A 21,559-nucleotide genomic window follows, 5' to 3' on the forward strand; every position below is an offset into this window, starting at 1 on the left:
GAAGGATGCAGTTGTGCGTGCGCCGAAGGCGCGCTCCGGAAAAGGGGGTGTGGCCACTCAACAAGTGGCATGTCCTTGATTGTAGTGTACAACACTATATACAACTTCTACACATAATGCAACAAAATACTAGACCCCATTATACTTGCCCCAACACATGATGCCAAATGGAATGAGCCAAAATTCACATAATGCCACATGGTTTGAGCCAAAATTCACATAATGCCACACGGATTGTGTCAAAATTTACATAATAACACACGGATTGAGCCAAAATTCACATAATAACACACGCATTGAGCCAGAATTCACATAATGCCACACGGATTAAGCCAAAATTCACAATACGCTTCATAAACAGGGACATTGTCCATCAAAGGCGCGCATTAAACATTTACTCCATAATGTCCATTACACGTTAAGTTACATGCATGTAAATTATGTCCATTCTGTATTATGCCAAACACCATAATGCCTATTAAACATTATGCTACATAAGTGCTGCTTATCTACATGCTCATTGCCAAGGGTTCCATGCTCACTGCCAGAGGTTCCATGCTCGTTGCCATGTGGGATTACATGCTCATTGCCAAGGGAGAATACATGCTCGCGGTAAATGGGGGACAGCCGCCGCTAGGCAGAAGTGATAGCCACTGACAGTGGCAGAGCCTGGCTGTATTCAGAGCACTGCAGGTCCCGGCTATTTAGAATAATACCCCTTTCACAACAGAAAATGCATTCCCAGGTTGGCCCCCTTTACACCAGCCTAGTCCCTGTATTTTCTGGTGTGAGGGGGAGAGAAAACCACCCCTCCCCCTCTTTAACCAGTTATCTCATTTAACCGGCTATATCTTCGGAACTAACTGACCCATTTACATGAGACAAGTATCATATTGAAGAACGTTTGGTTCCAGAGTAATCTGCCCTCAAAGAACATGAACAGCCATGAAATTACATTTCAAAAATAAAAAAATCAGTTTACATACAATATCTCTGGAACCGATTGACCGATATGGACCAGACTCATATCATATTGAAGGCCCAGCGATTTGGAATTGAATGAGATCAACTACAAGTTTCTGTGATGCCAGGGAGCGAACTGGCAGCCGTCGGAACTAGGTGGGGGTCGGAATTGCCGGGTCCCATATTATCCTATGGGGAAAAAACGTTACAGCTTTGCCAGGCGATATCTTTGGTTCCCGGGGGGCTAGAGACACGAGTCTGGGCTCGTTGGAAAGCCCTGGTCCTCAGCTACAAAATGAAATGACAGGGGGGGCACGTGCCCAGGTGCCCCCCCCCCTGAATCCACCACTGAATGCAGTGAGGATTTATTATCAAAATGACCCCTTGCCTGTTTACATCCTGCTATCTAGCCACCACCCACTTGCTTGCACCTATTGTAATCTGTCTGTCTCCCCTTCCTATTAGATTGTAAGCTCCTCCAAGCAGGGCCCTCTTCCCTCCTGTTGTCAAAGCCCTCTTCTCTTCACATTTCACTCACAGCTCTCCTATACTCCTATACTCAAACACTCTGTGACCATCTTCGTCCGCATACTCATCTCCATCATTGGCCTCAAGCCTCTTATAGTATGTTGATTGAGTCCTCACTACTTATATTTATGTTTATTTGTACTCTATTTTTGTTATTTATTCACTTGTGGTGCCTTATAAATAAAATTATAATAATAATAATAATAATAATAAAAATGATTGACAGCCAAGGTGTGTTGCCAACAGTTCTTGGGGATGTGTTGCAGCGTACAACTATGATCCTGTACACAGTAAAATGGCTCTGGCCATGAGGCAGAACCACAGGGCTACTCAGAAGGTTGAAGTTCGATTGATGTGCGTCTTATAGTTTCGTCCAATGGCGGATCTGAGTTGCCGTAGGCGGGCGGTGCCATTTGTATACTTTCACGCAACAGCTGCACCAGCAAAAGAGCAAATCCCTTTTCTTCTTTCCCTTTCTTCTCACAATAGGCTCCTGATCATTTACTGACCTGAACCCATGTTCCTTTAATCCAGACCTGTGCGGTGCAATGACTTAAGGTTTTTTAAACGAGATTGCTTATTTTGGCCCTTTTGAGTGATATAGTTTAAAATATTGCCCAGTGTGTATGCTACGAATGATGACGAATGATGCTTCAGCGGGTCGTTAAGGAACCCCCTTGTTGTCTGTATATGCAACTAAATTGACATATCATCAAATGACTGCATGCTCAGCAGGGGGACCTGGTGACATCATTGAACAATGTTGTTAAGGATATTGTTCAGTGTTTGGCGCTATATCGTTTGTCCAACAGCAGTGCATATATCGGTAACAATATCGGAGTTGCTATGAATCCTCCATATTTGAAAACACCTTTACAGTGGAGATCAAGTTAACATTTTCCAGCATTCATCTAGACCAGGCATGTCCAAACTATAGCCCTCCAGCTGTTGTGAAACTACCATCATGCCTTACCACAGTTGTGCTATTGGGGAATGCTGAAACTATGGCAAGACATGCTGGGATGTGTAGTTACACAAAAGCTGGATGGCTACAGTTTGGACATGCCTGATCTAGACCAGGGTTGCCGACTTTCTTATTCTCCTCTCCGGGAGAAGCCCGGAGAGGAGAGTTTCAGTAGCCGCTCAGGGGGCGGGGCTTAAGCGTGACATCACTAAGCCCCACCCCCATGCTGGAAACCCAGCAAATTCAGGGATCTCCGTTAAAGGGGCGGGGCTAAAATTACGCGATTGTGTCATTTTAGCTCCGCCCCCTCCTCTGAGACCCGAGGATTGTGGCATTTTAATGCCGCGATCCGGGGGTCAGCGGGGGTCCCCCCTGAATCCGGGAGGGTTGCCCACCCTTCCGGGGGGCCGGGAGGGGGACCTGATTTTCAGGAGACTCCCGGAAATTCCGGGAGGGTCGGCAACCCTGATCTAGACTGATACCACATGTGTACTTACCACAACCAGTCTGAGTTCTCCAATCACCCACTGTAATCCCCAAAGCTTGGCATACGAGCGCATAAGCTTGGATAGCCTGGCACAAGCTTGTGCCATTGTCCTTGGTCCCGCAAAGGTCATAAACACAGCTGTGGACAAAGGCAGTGGGATCCACCACAGCGCCGCACTCCCACAGCGGACTTCCTGTGAGATTTATAAACCCACAATATTCCGAGGTAAAGTAAAGCGATTCCATAGCTGCATCACACAAGCTGCAGTTGTCGACACAGCCGGCAGAGCATTTCCAGTCTGGGTGATACACTCTCCAACTCTCTCCTAAATCTATAACTGATACAGCCATTCTTCCATCGGAGCGGAGGGTGTCATCCTCTGGGTTCTTGTTGTAGTTCCCACACAGCCCACAGGTGGAGTTAATGTATGTGCCAGGCACTGATATAGAAGCATAGTGTTCTCCATCATACATCACCAGTAAGCCAAAATCACTTTCCACAGCTGTTGAGAATCCACTTTGGTATATTTTAATGGCTCCATGTTCCAGAATTACTGGAAGTGAAAATATCAAATTGTTTACCTGTAATCAGAAAAATATGACTGAGATTTAGTTTCATTTTAAAGTTGGATAAAGTCTTTACCTATGGAGGTTGCAATTCCCAAATAATATTGTAATTATATACAACATGCTTTATACTGTACCAAATGCAGGGCAATATAGACTGGCCGGGCCCAGGTACTGTTCAGGGGGTGTGGCCTAACAGTGGGGGCTCGACCATATACTCTTAGATTAAAATAGTACTGGGTCCCACTGTCTTCATCAGAACCGAGCATGTGTAATTAGTAAACACCCCCCCCCCCCAATCTCAGCAGCACTAAGTAGGTGTAGGTCATTCATGCTGTACTAATGTAAATGCTAATGAACTCCGTGAAGTAAGCAGTCTAGATTTGTTCATTTGTATTTCCAACTATGTCATTTATTTAAATATGACTGCATCAGAGATTAATGTTTATATTCAGAGTATCTTGTATCTATGCCCCCTATCAAAAGGCCTGTGAAAGTAGGTAATAACACCAGCACTATATTAGGAGCAAGAGATTGGTTCAAATTCAGATGGATCTCTGCAAAGTGCAAGCACTCTAATTTCACTTAGAAGACCACAAACCCCCCCCCCCCCCCCAATCTCCCAATCTACATGGTCTTTTAAAGCCATAAACAGCGAAACGTATGTCAGCTTTAGGTGATATTGTTATATGCCGTTATTGAAAAAAGTGATTATTGGTACTAACATTAGGTATCTAATTAATGATATTGGTTTGAATATTGGGATCTTAGATGCTGGCACTTTGAGTAGCAAGTTGCTAGGGTGTTCTGACAAGGCTAGGAATAGCCAATTAGGGATCAGGGAGGGGTTCTATGTGTTAGTAGTAGGCAGGAAGTTAGGAGATCTTCCTCTTTGGAACAAATTTCCCCACCCTCCCGTCCCTATTTTTCTATTCTTGGCGGCGATAAAGACTGGTCCTTGTTTATATGGAAATGTAGATGGTGGGGTGTGCTCTCCCGACATCGATATGTCATTAGCCCATTGCCCCTGGACAGGGGATGGGCTGCACCATCCGCACGGGTGTGTTGCGATGGGAGAGTTGAACTCCAACGATGTCTGAATGGTGTGTGTGATCTTTTCCCCCTCTTTTCAATGACCGTTCTTTAGTGCCGCCACCAATTATAGTCAGATATAGCTGTCAATTTATAAATTTGACATTCTATTTGAAACGCCAGCACTTGTGTCTGTCTCGTTGTTTTTAGTGTTAAGTTTATGGTTAAAGGTTTGTTTAAAGTGTACGCATAAAGGTTACCAATGGTGAGTTTGTTCAACCAGACTTTAGGCCAGATGTATCAAGCTACAAAAAAGGGTACTTGTTTCCTAGCACGGCCACAATCGCGGGCCCCTGATTTTCCCATTGAAATGCATTGAAAAAAGTCAAAATCGCGTCGGTCGCGTCGTATGCGGCTTAAAAAGGCTTAAATGGTCCAGACGCGATGCACCCGATTTCCCCATAGGGAACAATGTTAAATGCATCAATTTACCCGCGATGCCCCCGATTTCCCATAGGAAACAATGTTAAATGGCTTAATTTACCCAAATGATCATAGGGAACAATGGTAAATGGGCCAGAAAGCCCCCAAAACACCCCTCAACAGTGAAATGTCCCCCCAAAAGTAGTTTACGCCACCCCACGATCAACGTGAACCCAAAGCGTGGCGAGCGCAGCGAGCCCGCGAGGGGCGGCGGTACGCGTCCTCCGACCTTTTCATACCCCCACTATCCACGTCGGCGTGGAGTTGAGAATAGCGAGCCACCGAGCCCGAAGCGTGGCGAGCGCAGCGAGTCCCGCGAGGGGCCGCGGATACCTTCACAGGTAAACACGTCCCTTCGCGGGCTTCACAGGTATCTGCGTGCGCTCGCCACGCTTTGGGCTCGGTGGCTCGCTGTGCTCGCCACACTATTCTATTCTCAACTCCACACCGACATGGATAGTGGGGGTATGAAAAGGTCGGAGGAAGCGTACCGCCGCCCCTCGCGGGCTCGCTGCGCTCGCCACGCTTCGGGTTTGCGTTGATCGTGGGGTGGCGTAAAGTACTTTTGGGGGGACATTTCAATGTTCAGGGGTGTTTTTGGGTGTTTCTGGCCCATTTACCATTGTTCCCTATGATGATTTGGGTAAATTGAGCCATTTAACATTGTTTCCTATGGGAAATCGGGGTCATCGCGGGTAAATTGAGGCATTTAACATTGTTCCCTATGGGGAAATCGCGGGCATCGCGTCGGTACCATCGCACCCGATTTTTTAGTGCATGCGATGGCCGCGATGCCCCCGATTTTTACACCCGATGCCCACGATCATGATCGTTGTGGCCGTGCTAGGAAACAAGTACCCAAAAAAGTGATGAAGTGAAATAAGGAACAAAATCATTCAGTGGTTGGCGTAGTTTATCTCTTCCCACTTTATCACTTCCTAACTTTAGCTAAATCTCTCCCAAAGTTAGTGCCACTGAGCATTTAACATACATTCTGCTAAGTAAATATTCATTTGAATAGAAAAGTATTGTTTAATTACTGAAACATACCATAAAATAAAAGTTATACAGGTTAAAATGTATTGTGGGGAGAAACAATAAACTTTTTTTTTTTGGAAGTTGAGTACATTCTAAATCGTATTGCTTATCGGATACATTCCATCGTCTGATTTTTTTTTTACAAATTAAGGAAAATATTGAGAACCTGACAAGGAGAGCTTACTGTACATATATCAGATTATTTACTGCAGCCTAATTTGTCTGCCTAGATTTTGGCATGATTCTCTAGGCAGAACAGACTGTATTATAGACACGGACGTCTCCAAATTCTTTACCGCTCTCTATCGTATCTCTTAGATAATTGACTTAGGGTGTTAAATGTCTTAGAGCTTTAAACATTTTTTTAAAAGCCCTCTTTGTCTCTTTTTGTATAATCATTTGGTTAGAATTCAACCCACTTTTCTGTTTCTCTTCTGTTCTTGTTACCCTTAATGAACCCTTAAGTTACAGAATGTAATAAAATACGTTTGGAAGAAATAGCTGGACTCGTTCCATAGATGCTAACAGGATCCTAAGAGAGCCAAATTATTCCAGTTGTTGAAGTAAACTGACAAGGATGTGTATCAAAACCCCTTTATCGGACTTAATGAGTATATTAGAGTACAAAGCCTTGGGAAACGCCATCTCCTCCTATTGACCTGACGTCTCAACTAAAATATTTGCATTTTAGTATTAGAAATATATTATCTCAAGGTATTATGCCCTATAATTCTATTCTACTCAAAGAGAAAAATTGCGAATAAAGCCTCATCGTTTTTTTAAATAAATCATTCATTGTCAAATGAATTTATCAATTTTAACAGGTTTATTGTTAAATCAGATCTTTTTTGTTTCTTTCCTATGCAGATTATTGCAAGTATATAGGGCAGTGGTTCCCAAACTTTTCTGAATCACGGCAACCTATACTGTAGCATCAAAATATTTTCATGGCACCCCTAGGCCAAATGCTTCTAATCGAGAAATTCAGAAAAAAAAATATTAAATTAAATGCATTGTATTGATATGTCACAGTTATCTGGTAAAGGGACAGGATTGCTTCTGTTTGTCCACATATATTATGATTGGCAGCCGCAACTGGTTTTGCCTGGTACATTGACCATAAATAATAAGAATTGATCTTGGTCCACCAACCCTAGGCACACAGTTTGGGAACCACTGATATAGGGGATTTGGTTTAACTAAATGGAAATTGTTTTTTTTCTAAAGGATCAAATTTTTTTACAGGTTAATTATATATTTGATTGTATAATTTGGAGTGTGTGTGGGGACCTCACTGGGGAGGTCAAATGGAACAGGTCCTTATTTATCAAAAGTGCTGATTATTTGGCAATGTAGAGCACCAGATTTTATTATTGGCATAACAAAATCGGTTCTTGCCTTTACATCCTGTAGCAAAAATGAAAAAAATCTTCATCTTGCCATAGTAGAGAATTGGCTCAGAAAGTAAAATTATTCTTATTATTGTTATTACTAATAATAATAAAAATTATTGAAATACAGGTCAGGTCTCCCTTATCCGTGTATTCCTAAAACCAAAATATTCCGAAAACCGTGGTTTTTCAGTATTTTTTTTTTGTTTTCCCCCCACCCCTTTTTCCACACTTAACTCATCCCCCGATGTCCACGACCGCCTCCAGGATCCTCTTCAGCAGCCTCTACGGTCCCTGGGGTGCATTGCGCAAGTGCGTGGTCACGCAATGCAACCCTGGGACCGGAGATGCCACTGAAGAGGATCCTGAAGGCCACCATGGATGCCGAGGGACACCATGGACGTTGGGGGACCATCGGGGCACCACCAGGGGACCAGGTAAGTATGGAAAAAAATTTCCAAAAACCCCAAAAAAAATCCCTTATCCAAAATGTTTGTGGTCTTGAGCACTTCGGATAAGGGATACTCAACCTGTATGACAGATAATGCCTTTCTTTTATTTATTTAAAAAATAATTTGAACTGTTCTCCCAACAGCGAAGTTTGGGGGAGGTGGCATAAACAATGTACCTGAAACCTGGCTTCTCTGGGTGCAGGTACTTGACCATGCCTAATTTGGCCACATCCTTGGCACACGGTATACATGAAGGTCATCTGCCATCATAGTCATGTAGCCACACATCTACCACTCTCCTAGTTCCAGATACGGTTGCCATCTTGGCCATAGAAATTAGCTCCAGCACACAGACATTAATGGTTATGACTTACCTTTACTTTTCCAGAGTTTCCCTTGGGAATGACAATATTATGGGAATAGACCTCAACAGAGATGTCCCTTAGCCATGACACTGATGACCCTCCTCGGTTCTCATTCTTGGCTTCTATGCTAAAAAATGGAAGAGAACTTCCCGGAATACAATTCCTTGCTAGCAGATAAGAGCAAGAACCTTGAAAGTGGAAGAGAAGTCCATCAAATGTGTGGTAATGTGGGTCTCCAAAGACCACACAAGTGCTACTTTCAACTGGCTGGCACTGGAAGTATTTTTCCTTTGGTTCGCATACTTCATATGGGCCACATACTGCCTCTTGGCATGATATTTCATTATTGAAATCAAGGCAACGGCACCTAGAGGAGCAGTTGCCATTTTCCCAAAACAGCTGCCCTTGACGCAAAAAGTGACCTGAATAAAGAAAAATAATAATAATTGGAACTTTTTTAATAAAAAATATTTCAATACAGAAGGTTCTACAGTCACGCACTTCAAATCTAGTCAACCTACAAGGAAGAGTAATAATTAAAAACGGCTGGTGCTATTTAGCTGTATTAAACACAGATCATTTCACATTTCACTATTCCTGAAATGTTGACATTAATCACTACGACGACTATAATGGCAATAAAATCATTTTAGTGTTCTGTACATTTGTGGCCCTTGGTACCCAGCCGCTGATCATCCTGCCTTACGGCTTAGTAAATGCTTTCAGCTAAATAGGATCCTGAGAAAATATTTAGTGATAATAATGATAACAGCTGATGAGATCAGCAATAGAACGTCCCATAAAGTAATCATTTGGATAAGAAATGTGGTCATTGTACCCCAAAAATGGCCCCAATTTACTGTGTTGACCCATTGACCCAAAAATGATGCGCAACAGGGAACAACATCAGCATCTGATCAGGATAAACCACTTGAAACCAGGGAATTTGCAGCACTTGTATAAAATTAACATACGTAAAGTTTTTATTAGACCTTGTCTCACAAAAGGACATTATTATTTACATCATTGTTTTTTTTTAAAACAAAATATGATAACAGTAACCACAGGGAGATGTATCAAACTTGGAGAGTTAATATATCAACCAATCAGCTTCTGTCATTTTACAGGCTGTATCTAAATAGAGTAATAGAGGGTACACATGGTGAGATATGCACTATTTTTTTCAAAATGGGCATTGAATGGTTTTTCTACATTCGATGCAGATTCGATCCCAATGCGCACTCCCGTGTAGTGTAAATCAAATAGAAAAATAGTCTTGGCAGCCAAGACTATATAGTACAGATCTGAACTATATAGTCAAATCGAATGCATTTTGCATACCATTAGATCCCGATTCGATCCTGATTGAATCATAAGCAAAATCACACCATGTGTACCCACTATAAGAATCTGATCGGTTGGTATACCCATACCTATAACAGTATACCTTTAAGACTGCAGCCGTTCGCTGGATCAATATCCTTCCCATCTATCTTGAATAACCAGCGTCCTGGCATATTCACGTTAGTGGTTTCTTCGATATTGACAATGTCGGGAGAACGTGATCCAGGGACGCTGAAGAAAGTCGTAAGATTTCCACCAATAAATCCAGCCTGAAAATAAAGAGAAAAGACAGTGAATTAAAGCTCAGTTATGCTTGTTTATGTATTTGGGTTAGTTAATGCATATAAGATTGACAGTGCTATTAGACATGCAGAAAGATACGTTTTGTTACATATTTCTGCATGACTTATATACTAGCTTTGCATGTAGGGACACAATTTTCAATAAAGCATGGCAACCAATCAAATTTTTTTTATTCACTGTCCATCTTACAATAGATGGATAAAAGCGAACTGCTGATTGGTTGTACCTATTGGCTTAATGCAAACATGGCTTACACGATCACTGTTAGTATCATACTTGCCTACTTTTGAAAACTAGTTTCAGGGAGATTATAGTTGGTAGTAGAATTTTGCACAGCACCCCACTGAGGGGGCGTGTCATGCTCCAACCAAAAGGCGTGTCTAGTTCCATATATGGAGAGATTGTGACAAGAGATTGTGAACGTGGCACCTAGAAGCGTGGCTGTGTACTGCTACACCCGAGAGGAATCTTTTAAAATGACTTATATCCAAATGTAGATGAGCCCCAAAGCAGTCAGTAAGAGATACTATACTTGCTAAAGTGCTAGGAAATGGTGCTGATGATTCAATGTAAATATATCTGTCTCTCATTCCTTTTTTCCCAAAAAATTTAACAGTGTAATGTGGGCTAGGTGACATGAGGGAGATTGCTAGACTAATGAGGGAGAGAGGGAGATTGCTGCTATTTCAGGGAGTCTCCTGCAGAATGCAGGAGGGAGGCAACTATGTGTTAGTATGTCTGTTAATAAGTTTTACCATCCGCGTTTCTGTCCTGAAACATCATTTGTCGTCTAGTAAAAGCTCTGTATATGTTTTGCATACAAGCAAATGTAAAGGTTTATACACACTGTATGTGCCAGTTTTGCCCGTCTAAGTAATTTTACCCGGGGGGGGGGTTATGACTTTCCATAGCAGGTAGACACACCCAGTCTACCTGTATTATACCAGAAGGGGACAAAGGAGATACACAAATGATGACATTATAAAGCAAAATGGTGGAAGAGGAAATCTTTATGTGTGTTATGAATTTGAGAATCGTAGACTATGGGGGTTATTCTGGTTGATTGATGCGTATCTGCGTCCTTGTGAGTCAACCTAACCCTGCCTTGCGAATGGTGGTACGCCGGCCCACCATTCGCAAGGCGCATTCCTTCGCACTGGCCCGTGAATGGATGTTTTACATAAACACCCACTCGCAGTGTGTAGGGGAACACCCATTCGATGGTCGGTGTTCACGTTCAGAAGGAAGTGGATAATCAGTTTAAAACTTTATCTTACTAAGGGGCAGATGTATGCAACAGTTTTAATTGAGGAAAAGTGAGCCAGTCACTGCTCTGTATAATTTTAGAGCATGTCAATTAGAGATGTGCTGATTGGTTGCCATGGGCAACTTCTCAACTGGCTCACTTCTCCTCCCTTATCACTGCTTCCTGATGAATGATCCTGATTCGCAAATAATTCAAAGTACAGAAATGTCTGTACAGCTGAATGCCCTGGACTACCTTGAAAAAGACTTTGAGTTGAGAAACTCGTTGGTGGCCCATTCTTGATTAGCTGTGGGGACCGAGGGGTTTATGTATCAAAGAAGCTTGAGGGAAGTTTTAGGGAGATAAAGTTCCAACAAATCAGCTCCTAATTGACATTCTTAGATGAAGCTTGAACAGTAACACTTATTTTAGAAACACCGGTGTCTATGTAGCATTAGGTGGAAAGGTGGACCAGATAGATTTATTTACAGTAGACCAGACATTTATTTGGAGATATGATCACTGTATAGTATAGAAACATATTCCCAGTCTGCGAGAGAAGTCTCTGGCAACTGGAGCAGTATCATGTCTCTGCGGAGAACACTAAAATCACCCCTTGTGGGCAGGAGAGAGAAGATTTAATCTTCAGTGGTCAAGAGGGGCCTTTATAATGAGAACAGTGGATCTTTGGAATGCGGCCCCACAAATACTTATATTGGCAGACAAAATAGATAGATTCAAGACATGATAAGACAGAACAAAGTATACAGGATTACAGCCAATAGAGGATATTGTATATTGCAGAGTTTATCACGGGAGCATACCATTGCTGATATGGAGTTAATTCATTTTCCCCTAAACTAGAGGCTACTGTAATGTAGGGTTTTGATTTCCTCACTATACTGTGACACAGAGAATGAAGCGTGATATCATTTGTGTTTTACTTTGAGCTGTGACAGTTTTTAGCCCACAAACTCTCCACCCCACCTCCAGTCCCTATTTGATCCTACTTCCAATCTGTCATAACAGCTACCTCTCTTTATATCCAAAAACACACACCTTCTACTTCCACAGATTTTGCTAAAACAAACCTGTCTACTCTCCTGGAAGTTGCGGGAGACTCATTATTTTTTGGGTAGTCCGCCATATCAGCAGAAGAGTAGGCAAATCTTATGGATCCCAGCCACTTCCTAGTGAAGCAAGCAGTTGTAAATAAAGCCACCAAAAATTGCAACACCATGTAGAAGGGGCTGGGCTAATAATCGAGAATTGCTGTATTTAGCCCCACCAGTTGCAGCTCCCATAAACCACCCACTTTTGGGCAGCATTATGTGATAATAACTGGCAATTACTAACCATGGCAATGGCCTGCAGTGTCTCCTCTGAGGCCTTCTGCCTGAGAGGAGACTAAATAAAGTCAGTAAATATGGCACATATAACTGTATAGAAATGTCCTCAACAAAATGGCCACCACCATGGAGTAGACAAAACAACCAAGAATATGGACTAAAAAATACATAGGAACACAAGTAAGCAACATGTTTAACATTGAGTTAGTAATAAGGCAAAATTATGTCTGCAGGATCGCATTTGTGTCTGCGCAGAGCAAGCAGGCCAACCCTGGGAAATTCCGTCTGTTAGTGATGTGTATACATACCTCCCAACATGACCCTCTCCAGGAGGGACACAATGCTCTGTTTCTGGACTTTCCTCTTAATTAATGACTGCCATCACCTGTTTTAAACAGGTTAATGGACAAGAAAGGCATTTCACCACAGGTGATGGCAGGGCCGGTGCAAGGCACCGGAGCTCCCATGGCGAGTCGTGGTGGGGGCGCCCCAGTGCCGGGGGGTGGGTGTGGTTTGGGCGGAGGGTACCTGTTGCGCCGTTGGGGAGCGGTAGGGGGGTCCATGCTGGTGTCTGACAGGAGCCTGCAGTGGTGTCCTTGCCGCGGGGGTACCTGCGGCGATGTGTATAAAGCTGGCAGCGGCGGGGGGTCCCTGCAGTGAATAAGAAATAACTAGCACTATGCGGCGGCACGGGAAGTGCTTCTGTTTTAAAAACACTGGCCGCACGCTGATTGGCTTAATATCAGCCAATCAGCGCGCGGCCAGTGTTTTCAAACCCGGCAGCGCTTCCCGCACCGCCAGGCGGATAGCACCAGTTATTTCTTTTTTTTTTTCAAACAAATTTTATTAATGAGATGCCAAGGATACATGTATGAAAAACATAAAAAGAATGTAAGATATAAAGACATTATAACGGTCCAAATGAGTACAATCAATACAATATTGAAGGATCTATGTAAAGGTTCGACAACCTGGACCAAATATAGAGGCATCTCTTTTTGGTTTTAAGGGTGATATTATATAATACTTATAAACAGATATAAATAATACAAGATATATATACATACATACATACATACATGCATGCATGCATACATACATAAATTACATATATATACACATATACACGCACACATACATACATACATACATAGATACATACATCTACTTCTATATATACATATCCATGCATACATACACATATAAAATTACATAAAAATACTGTTATAAGTTACAGAAACCATAATGAGAAAGAATTTTAGAAAGTTAATAGGAAAGAAAAGGTGGGTGAAAGAGAGAAGGAAAACCAGAAGAAGAAAAGAGGGAGGGGGGGGGGGGGGGGGGGGGGGGGGGGCGGAAAGAAGGGGTTCCTACCCGACTGGTTTTTCTAGTGGAAGGCTGGGGGTATATTGAAATACGAGGTCCAGGGTTCCCAGATCTTGATAAATTTTGCGGAAGAACATTTTAAGATACTAGTTATGTACTCCATTGAATGAATATGCCAGATCTTAGCACCAGTTATTTCTTATTCACTGCAGGGACCCCCCGCCGCCGCCAGCTTTATACACAGCGCCGCAGGTACCCACGCGGCAAGGACACCACTGCAGGCTCCTGTCAGAAGCCGGCATGGATGGACCCCCCTGCCCACTCCCCAGACGATGCAGCAGGTACCCCCTTTGCACGGGGGGTGAGGGGCGAACTGCCGCCCTCCAGTGGCCGGCGCCCTAGGCAAATGCCTAGACCTGCCTAGTAGTGGCGCCGGCCCTGGGTGATGGTAATCATAAATTAAGAGGAAAGTCAAGAAACAGAGCAATGTGTCCCCCCTGGAGAGGGTCATGTTGGGAGGTACAGTATGTGTATATGTGCGACCAGGAAAACCTGTAAGTGCTGGGATTGCGCTCTCCAAAGGCTGAAAACATATATTAAGCCCTAGCAAGGAAAGTCAAGTTCACTACTCTACATACCACCACTGATAGTCTTTAATTAAATACAAATTTTGCTCAAATTTTTGCATTATAAAAAAAATAAAATCAAATACTCATAATTGTCCAAATGTAATAGCCTCCCGCACAACCGCCGAACTCAGAGGTTTCTAAAGGGGCAATGATTGTCCCTTTAAATACCTCAGAGACTATTACATTTGGCCAAATAAGGTTATTGATGACAACATAACATAGGTCATCCAATCCTTACACACACTGCAGCCCGCGTACATATAAGAGGTCTGTCCATGAGCCCTAGCGCTGATAGTTGGAGAGTTGTACCAGGCTGTGCAGCAACAGTGGGATAATGCTCAGGGACTTAAGAACAAGCCTTCCCTGTGCATCGGCCAACTGAGAATCGTTCCTGCACGTCAGAGTCACACAACCACTGATGGCAGCCCAGCACCAGATCACACAAGCATGCTGCTTGGGGCCCAAAGACCCCAGTGCTGTACCAACTACTGTATGTCCATCTCTGGCTGGATGTATCAACAGGGCCGGCGCCAACACTTGGCAGCTCTGGGCATTTGCCTAGGGCGCCGGCACCTGGAGGGCGGCAGTTCGCCCCTCACCCCCAGCACTGTGGTACCTGTGAAGAATCTTGCTATGCGCGCGGCGGCGCAGGAAGCGCTAGTTATTTTCTATTCACTGTAGGGACCCTGCCGGCCGCGGCCAGCTTATACACAATAACAGCGCCGTAGGCTCCCCCGGCGGCACGGACACCCCTGCACGCACCAGCACTCAGCAGGGACGCCGGGGACGCAAGATTATTCACAGGTACCAACCTCCCCCCCCCCCCCCGGCACCGGGGCGCCCCCACCCCGACTCGCCTGGGGCGCTCCGGTGCCTTGCACCGGCCCTGTGTATCAAGCTTAAAAAAGTTATAAAATGGAGAGTGATAAACAACCAGCCAATCAGCTCATGACTTTCATGTTACAGGCTCATAATCTGTAGCAGGGCATTCTGTGATACCACTACAGACCTGACAGCTTTCCAGAACACGTGATTGCTCAGCAGTGCAGTTTGTAAGCAATATCCTGACATTCAGTGCAGCCCTCAGAGACTGATATTGAGGATAGGTACCCGAGATGGATCATCTGACCTCGTTGACCTTAGCAATAGAGGTCAGGTAGAAACGTCTGTACTGACAACATGCTACAAGGAAACCTTCCATGCATGCAAAGCTGAATGGAGGCAGACTGATCGGTAACATGAGAATGCACTGCAGAGAATATAGTAGATTCATTCATGATCTTGCAGATACATTAAGCAATACAATTGTGTACGGGTATGGATCATTGGATAGACAGCAACTAAGTCGACAAGCATTACGTCGACACCACTAGGTCGACATGCATGAAGGTCAACATGACTGAAGCTCAACTTGCAGGAAGGTTGACGTGGGTTAGGTCGACTGTGTCATTAGGTCGACATGGGGAAGTTCGATAGTCAAAAGGTCGACATGGGGTTTTTCACTTTTTTTTTTGGTCCCCTTGCATGGCTCACTACACTCGGCACACTATTTTTTCTCCCACCACGCCATAGTGGGTGGTAGGGCATGAAATACCACCTGTCGGCACATGTCGGCTCAAAAAAAGTGAAAAACCCCTCATCGACCGTTTACTGTCGACCTTCCCCATGTTGACCGAATGCTTGTGTTGAACTAATGACCCTGTCGACCTTCATTCAAGTCGACATTACTGCATGTTGACCGTCATGCATGTCGACCGTCATGCATGTCGACCTAGTGGTGTTGACCTAATGCTTGTCGACCTAATGCTTGTAGATCTAGTGAACGTATCCCTTGTGTACCACAGATTTATAAGGCTATTTAAATACTACAGCAATATACAAATAAAGAGATACCATGTCAATGCTGCATAAAGCTGAACTATAAAATTATACTAATTATTATTATTGTATACATCTTTTTACTATTTCATAATATCTTACAAAGGCATCAGGGTAAATGTACTGAAGCTTCTAAAAATGAGGTTATGTTGCCCATAGCAACCGATCCGATTCTGTCTTTTATTTTCTAGGAAAAATGATAGAATCTGATTGGTTGCTATTGGAAATATCACCTCTTTTCCTTTTGTAAATTTACCCCATTATGTCAGAAGAATGTTTTTTTTTTTTTTTCAAATCTTTATTTCATGATGTAATATACAGTCAATTCAGATCAGAGGCAGAAAAGTCATATTTGGGAATATTTCCCTATTCTTACCTGTGCCATCACCCCACCTAGACCAGTGAGAGGGTCTCCGCCACTCGCTGTCCCTGTGGTCCACGTGATCTCCGCATAATTGAACATTGCAAAGCTTGATGTCCCGTCTGAAACCAGCAGAGCTTGAAATGTATTCACCTAACAAAGCAATTAAAGTATCGTGAAAAGACCTTCTATCGTCCCTTATCATCTTTTCAAGATTGGCAGGTGACATTGAGACAGGATTCCACAGAACAATAGGCGTATATGAGTAGTTTACAGTCAACAAAGAGCCATTTGGACGCATCTTTTGCAATTGGGATTTGCTAACAGCTCATACAAAGCCATATCAGCCCATTTAGTTGGGAGATGTAGCATAATAGGATCAAAGACATATTATTGTAAGTCATTTAATTAATCATTTTGTTATAAAATTGGAAGCAGAAGCAATAGTCATGCAGTACATATTTAGGACCTTATTCAGATCCATTCGGTCCTCTGTGCGTTCGCACGGAGGACTGATGTTGTGCTTCTGCGCATTTGCAGATGCATTTCTGCGCATGTGCAGATGGCGGGTGCACGCAGCCTACACGGCGAAGAAGGACGGGGGGCACCGGGCAGCCCCCTTAGCATATGGGAATGCCCAGTGTTTCACCGGATGTCAGCTGTCCACCCTGTCCTCGCACAGGGCACCCGCAGTTTAGAGACACCATATAGGTCATTCTCCCCGCCTGCGAATGGATGATTATGTAGAGCATCCATTTGCAGCTGTGCGGGGGTCGTGCGTGCAAGGGGCACTGCGGGCAGCGAGCGGCGTCTGATGGACTCGCAAGGCTGCGATTTTCGCAGCCTTGCAATTCAATCAGAATAAGGTTCTTAGGGTCAAATGCACATAACCCCGAAACAAAGCAACCGATTACAATGTCAATATTTTTCTGCAACTCTACAGACTAAGAACTTTAATTTGGTATCTGCCCTGCCCAGACAACAGCATCATAGATGTTTGTCACGCAAAAAAGTTGCCCTTCTGCAATTAATAATAATAATAATAATAATAATTGCACTCCTGGCAAAATCACTTAAAAAAAAGGTGGGACCCATTTACCATTTAAGCAGATTATATGCTATAGTGAACATCATTGTGAATTGTTGCATTACCGGAGTGGTGCTGCTTCCTCCGTAGAAGGTGACCTCATCCCATGTAACCAGGAAGACCCAGGTGGCTGTGAAGGAGAGAGTTCTGAAGTGCTTCCTGATTTCCTTGGTGGCCCTTTTCAGGATGTCCCGATCTGTGGTTTCCCGATAGTAGATTTCCCCTCGTATTCCATTGTGGACATCTGCCCAAAAAGGTGCAATGAAGGCGCGTCCATCAGAGAGAGGGAAAGCTTCTGGAGTGAACTGGCTGACAAGAACATTGAAGGAGATCACTCCATTGTTGTTAACCTAAGAAAAAGCAAAGGAGAGTTGTTGAGCAAGTCACATTCACAGCAGAGTGCGATAATGCTACTGACAACTGCAGATACCGCTAACCATCGGTTAGTGCTATCTGCCCCTAGGCATTTGCCTAGTCTGCCTATGCCTAGGGCTGGCTCTGGTCATAGCACTCAAATACACAGCAGAGAGGCAGCAACCAAGGGTTTAGGTGCTGATGTATAGAACATTCTTATTTCGCTCACTGTAAGTCACTGTTCTACATAATCAGCTATCTTAGACACAGAAGAGCTTCATGATGTGGCATCTCAAAGGCATCTATGGATAAAGATCCGATCCATTTCTAGCATTTACCAAATTCAGTAAAACCCATGGATCATTGTGCCATTGGTCATAAAGAAAATGGAATATCTTAGATTTCTATCCTAATATGAGTAGATTGGCAGTTACTTACATAGAGAGCTTTGTATGGAACACCAAAGAATATAAAAGGAAGGGACAATTTAATTTCTGAAGAACTCCCATCATCCACCTTTGGAGTTTTAGTGTCATTTTGCCAGAATGGGTACAATATTGACTTTGATTGAGCTGTGAAGAAATGAGGAACATTATAGCACAGACACATAGTAGAAACATCTTTAGAGAAACATGGGATCATTGGAGTTGGCCACATCCATGACAAAAGAGCACTTATATATACTTACCTGGGGCCAGATGCATTAAGATTCAAAAGTGATAAAATGGAGAGTGATAAACAAACAGCCAATCAGCTCCTGTCTCACATTTTTCAAACACAGTCTGTGACATGGCAGGTAGGAGCTGATTGGCTGGTGGTTTATCACTCTTCATTTTATCACTTTTGAATCTTAATGCATCTGGCCCCTACTCTGCTAAAACATATGGGAGACCTCCAAATCCCTGGTGGCTCTCCCTGAACCCTAGGAAAGTAAGCAAGCCTCCAGGGGGCCCTCACAAACCCCACTACCCCCTGCAGCAAACTTCTTGAGTGAAATGCGTGGTCCTTGCAACTTAAAGGAGGAAGAACTAACCGGAACCACCTGGATTTAGGTGACTAGTAAATTGGTATGTAGGAAATGGTTATTTAAATGAAAGATTTTTAGTTAACAATATTGTTTTGTAGGCCCTTATAATTCCTAGCAGAAGCTGAATGACAAGGCATGCTGGTGCTTGTAGTTCCACCAGTGTTGGCATGCTAGAGTAGCCATGGGTAGGCTGCCCATTGTGGTTCTATAACTGTGCCAGCATACCCGCATAGTATAGAACGTCCAAGGCTTGCTGGGATCATTAGTGTACCAGGAAAAATATCTTTAAAATATTTATTACCCCTACAACCATTGGGCATGAGTGTTGGGACAAGATCTAGGGTGACAGCATGGCTTTCTAGCAGGGATGGCACATTTTTTCCTGTAGCTTTGCTTACAATGGGGCAGATGTATTAAGCCTGGTGAAGAGATGGAAAAAAAAAAAAGTGGAGATAAAGTGGAAGGTGAAAACGCACCAGTCAATCAGCTCTACTGTCAATTTTCAAACAAGGCTGATTGGCCGGTGCGTTATCACCTTCTACTTTATCTCCACTTTATCTCTTCACCAGCCCCAATGATTCTAGAGTTTACAATGATATAATATTTGTATGATTTGTGTATACAGGTGACAAAAATTTGACACATGTTTTAATATTCTTATAATCTTAGCTGTGCCCAATACATTAATTATTTGTATTTATTGCAGAGTACTATATTTCACTGATTTATAAAGTTAATGGCATGGTTTAACAGATAATTCTGCTCAAAACGTATCATAAAAATAATTTTACCTAATTAAAATCAGTATGCTGGGTGCCACAATTTACTGGAATTATATCTGGTGCTTTAAAAAAATCAACAATTGTCAACACTCAGACAACATTTTTGTTACTGCTATTTGTCAGACACATTGGGGCGGATGTATTAAGCTTTAACAAGAGATAAATGCAAGGGTGATAAAGAGAGATAAACGTCCAGCCAATCACCTGCTAACTGCCATGTTACAGGCTGTGTTTGAAAAAAGTCAGTAAGGAGCTGATTGGCTGGACGTTTATCAATCTTTATCACCCTTGTATTTATCTCTTTTTACGGCTTAATACAGTACATCTGCCCTATTGTGATTCTGTGATACTCCTTAGCAACATTATCTAAAGAAGAGATAGAAATGATTTCATCACATTGCATTGAAGTGACAGTAGGGTGACCTATGACCCCACCGATGTCATGTTATGTTACTTCCAGAGTCTTCCGGTGTAACACACGTCTCTACTCTCCAACCACTTCTGTTATTTCCCATACCAACCTACACCTCATGATGAAAATACAAACTCTCCGCATAGTCAACAATAATAAGTCAATAATACCATCACAACATTATTCACATCAAAAATGTATAATAATAATATAGAAGAAAGGCAATGCCTAGGATGATCTATATATAATAAAATCAAGTACTGATAAAGGAAAAGAACAGATGAAGGGCATCACGGACGGTGTAATGGTTAGCATTACTGCCTCACAGCGCTGAGGTCATTGGTTCTATTCCCACCATGGCCCTAGTATAACAAAATTATACTGGTAGGTCAATTGGCCTTACAACAAAATTAACCCTAGAATGTCTGTGTGCATATACATATATGTGGTAGGGTATATAGATTGTAAGCTCCACTGGGGCAGGGACTGAATGTTCTACTATACTCTGTAAAGCGCTGCGGAATATGTGTGCGCTATATAATAAACGGTTGATAAATAAATGAAAAAGAATAAGGAAAAGTGGCGGAGAAAAGAGGGTATTGAAGGGAAAGAGAAGGAGGAAAGAGTAGTGTGAAGACATCATCTAGTATTGTTGCAGTCTTTTCCCATGGTTACATATGTTGCTGTTGTTTTTAATATTATTATCATTATTACTTCATTTCTTTTATTAGGCACCACAAGTGGTCCACTGTACTTTATTGTTCTGGGTTCCCTGTACAAATACATGGCATAATAACCAACCTTGTAGCAAGCAAAACGCAGACCACAATCCCAGCAGAGAAGGATAATTCATTCTAGAACAATAAAACATCAGTTACTGAAACGTTTTCACACTACAATACCCGACTGCACTAGCCAATAATATGGTTTATTTTAATGACTGTTTTCTGTTGCCCTTAGTGTTGATGGGGTCACTGCAGATGTGATCAGTGTCAGCACAGTGAAAGGCACAACATGCCTCCCAACATGAGGAATGGAATAACAGAAGTATAAGGTTTCCCGCTCTACCTGTTATAGCTTGGAGTTGTCTGAATCACTAAACCAGCATTGGTGGGTTAGGACAACGGCTTTGTTGAGTCTGACATTTCGGGACCTTTGGGAATGGTAAATTATAGCACTGTACTCGCATTAT

The 21,559-nt window shown here is 42.9% G+C and overlaps 1 protein-coding gene across 1 annotated transcript in view; it reads right to left on the minus strand.

Moving 5' to 3' along the window:
• Positions 1–21,220, minus strand: part of TECTA (tectorin alpha) — a 124,706-nt gene extending 103,486 nt beyond the window's left edge. The window contains exons 1-7 of the mRNA XM_083163049.1: positions 21,169–21,220; positions 18,585–18,718; positions 17,858–18,142; positions 16,721–16,858; positions 9,717–9,882; positions 8,279–8,691; positions 2,953–3,523 (exon numbers count right to left, since the gene is read on the minus strand). Coding sequence (XP_083019175.1) covers positions 2,953–3,523; positions 8,279–8,691; positions 9,717–9,882; positions 16,721–16,858; positions 17,858–18,142; positions 18,585–18,718; positions 21,169–21,220 — 1,759 coding nt within the window. The remainder of the gene's footprint in view (positions 1–2,952; positions 3,524–8,278; positions 8,692–9,716; positions 9,883–16,720; positions 16,859–17,857; positions 18,143–18,584; positions 18,719–21,168) is intronic.
• Positions 21,221–21,559: the final 339 nt, after the last annotated feature.

This window comes from Crinia signifera, chromosome 19 (genome assembly GCF_055691185.1).
Source record: "Crinia signifera chromosome 19, ASM5569118v1, whole genome shotgun sequence".
Classification (NCBI taxonomy): domain Eukaryota; kingdom Metazoa; phylum Chordata; class Amphibia; order Anura; family Myobatrachidae; genus Crinia; species Crinia signifera.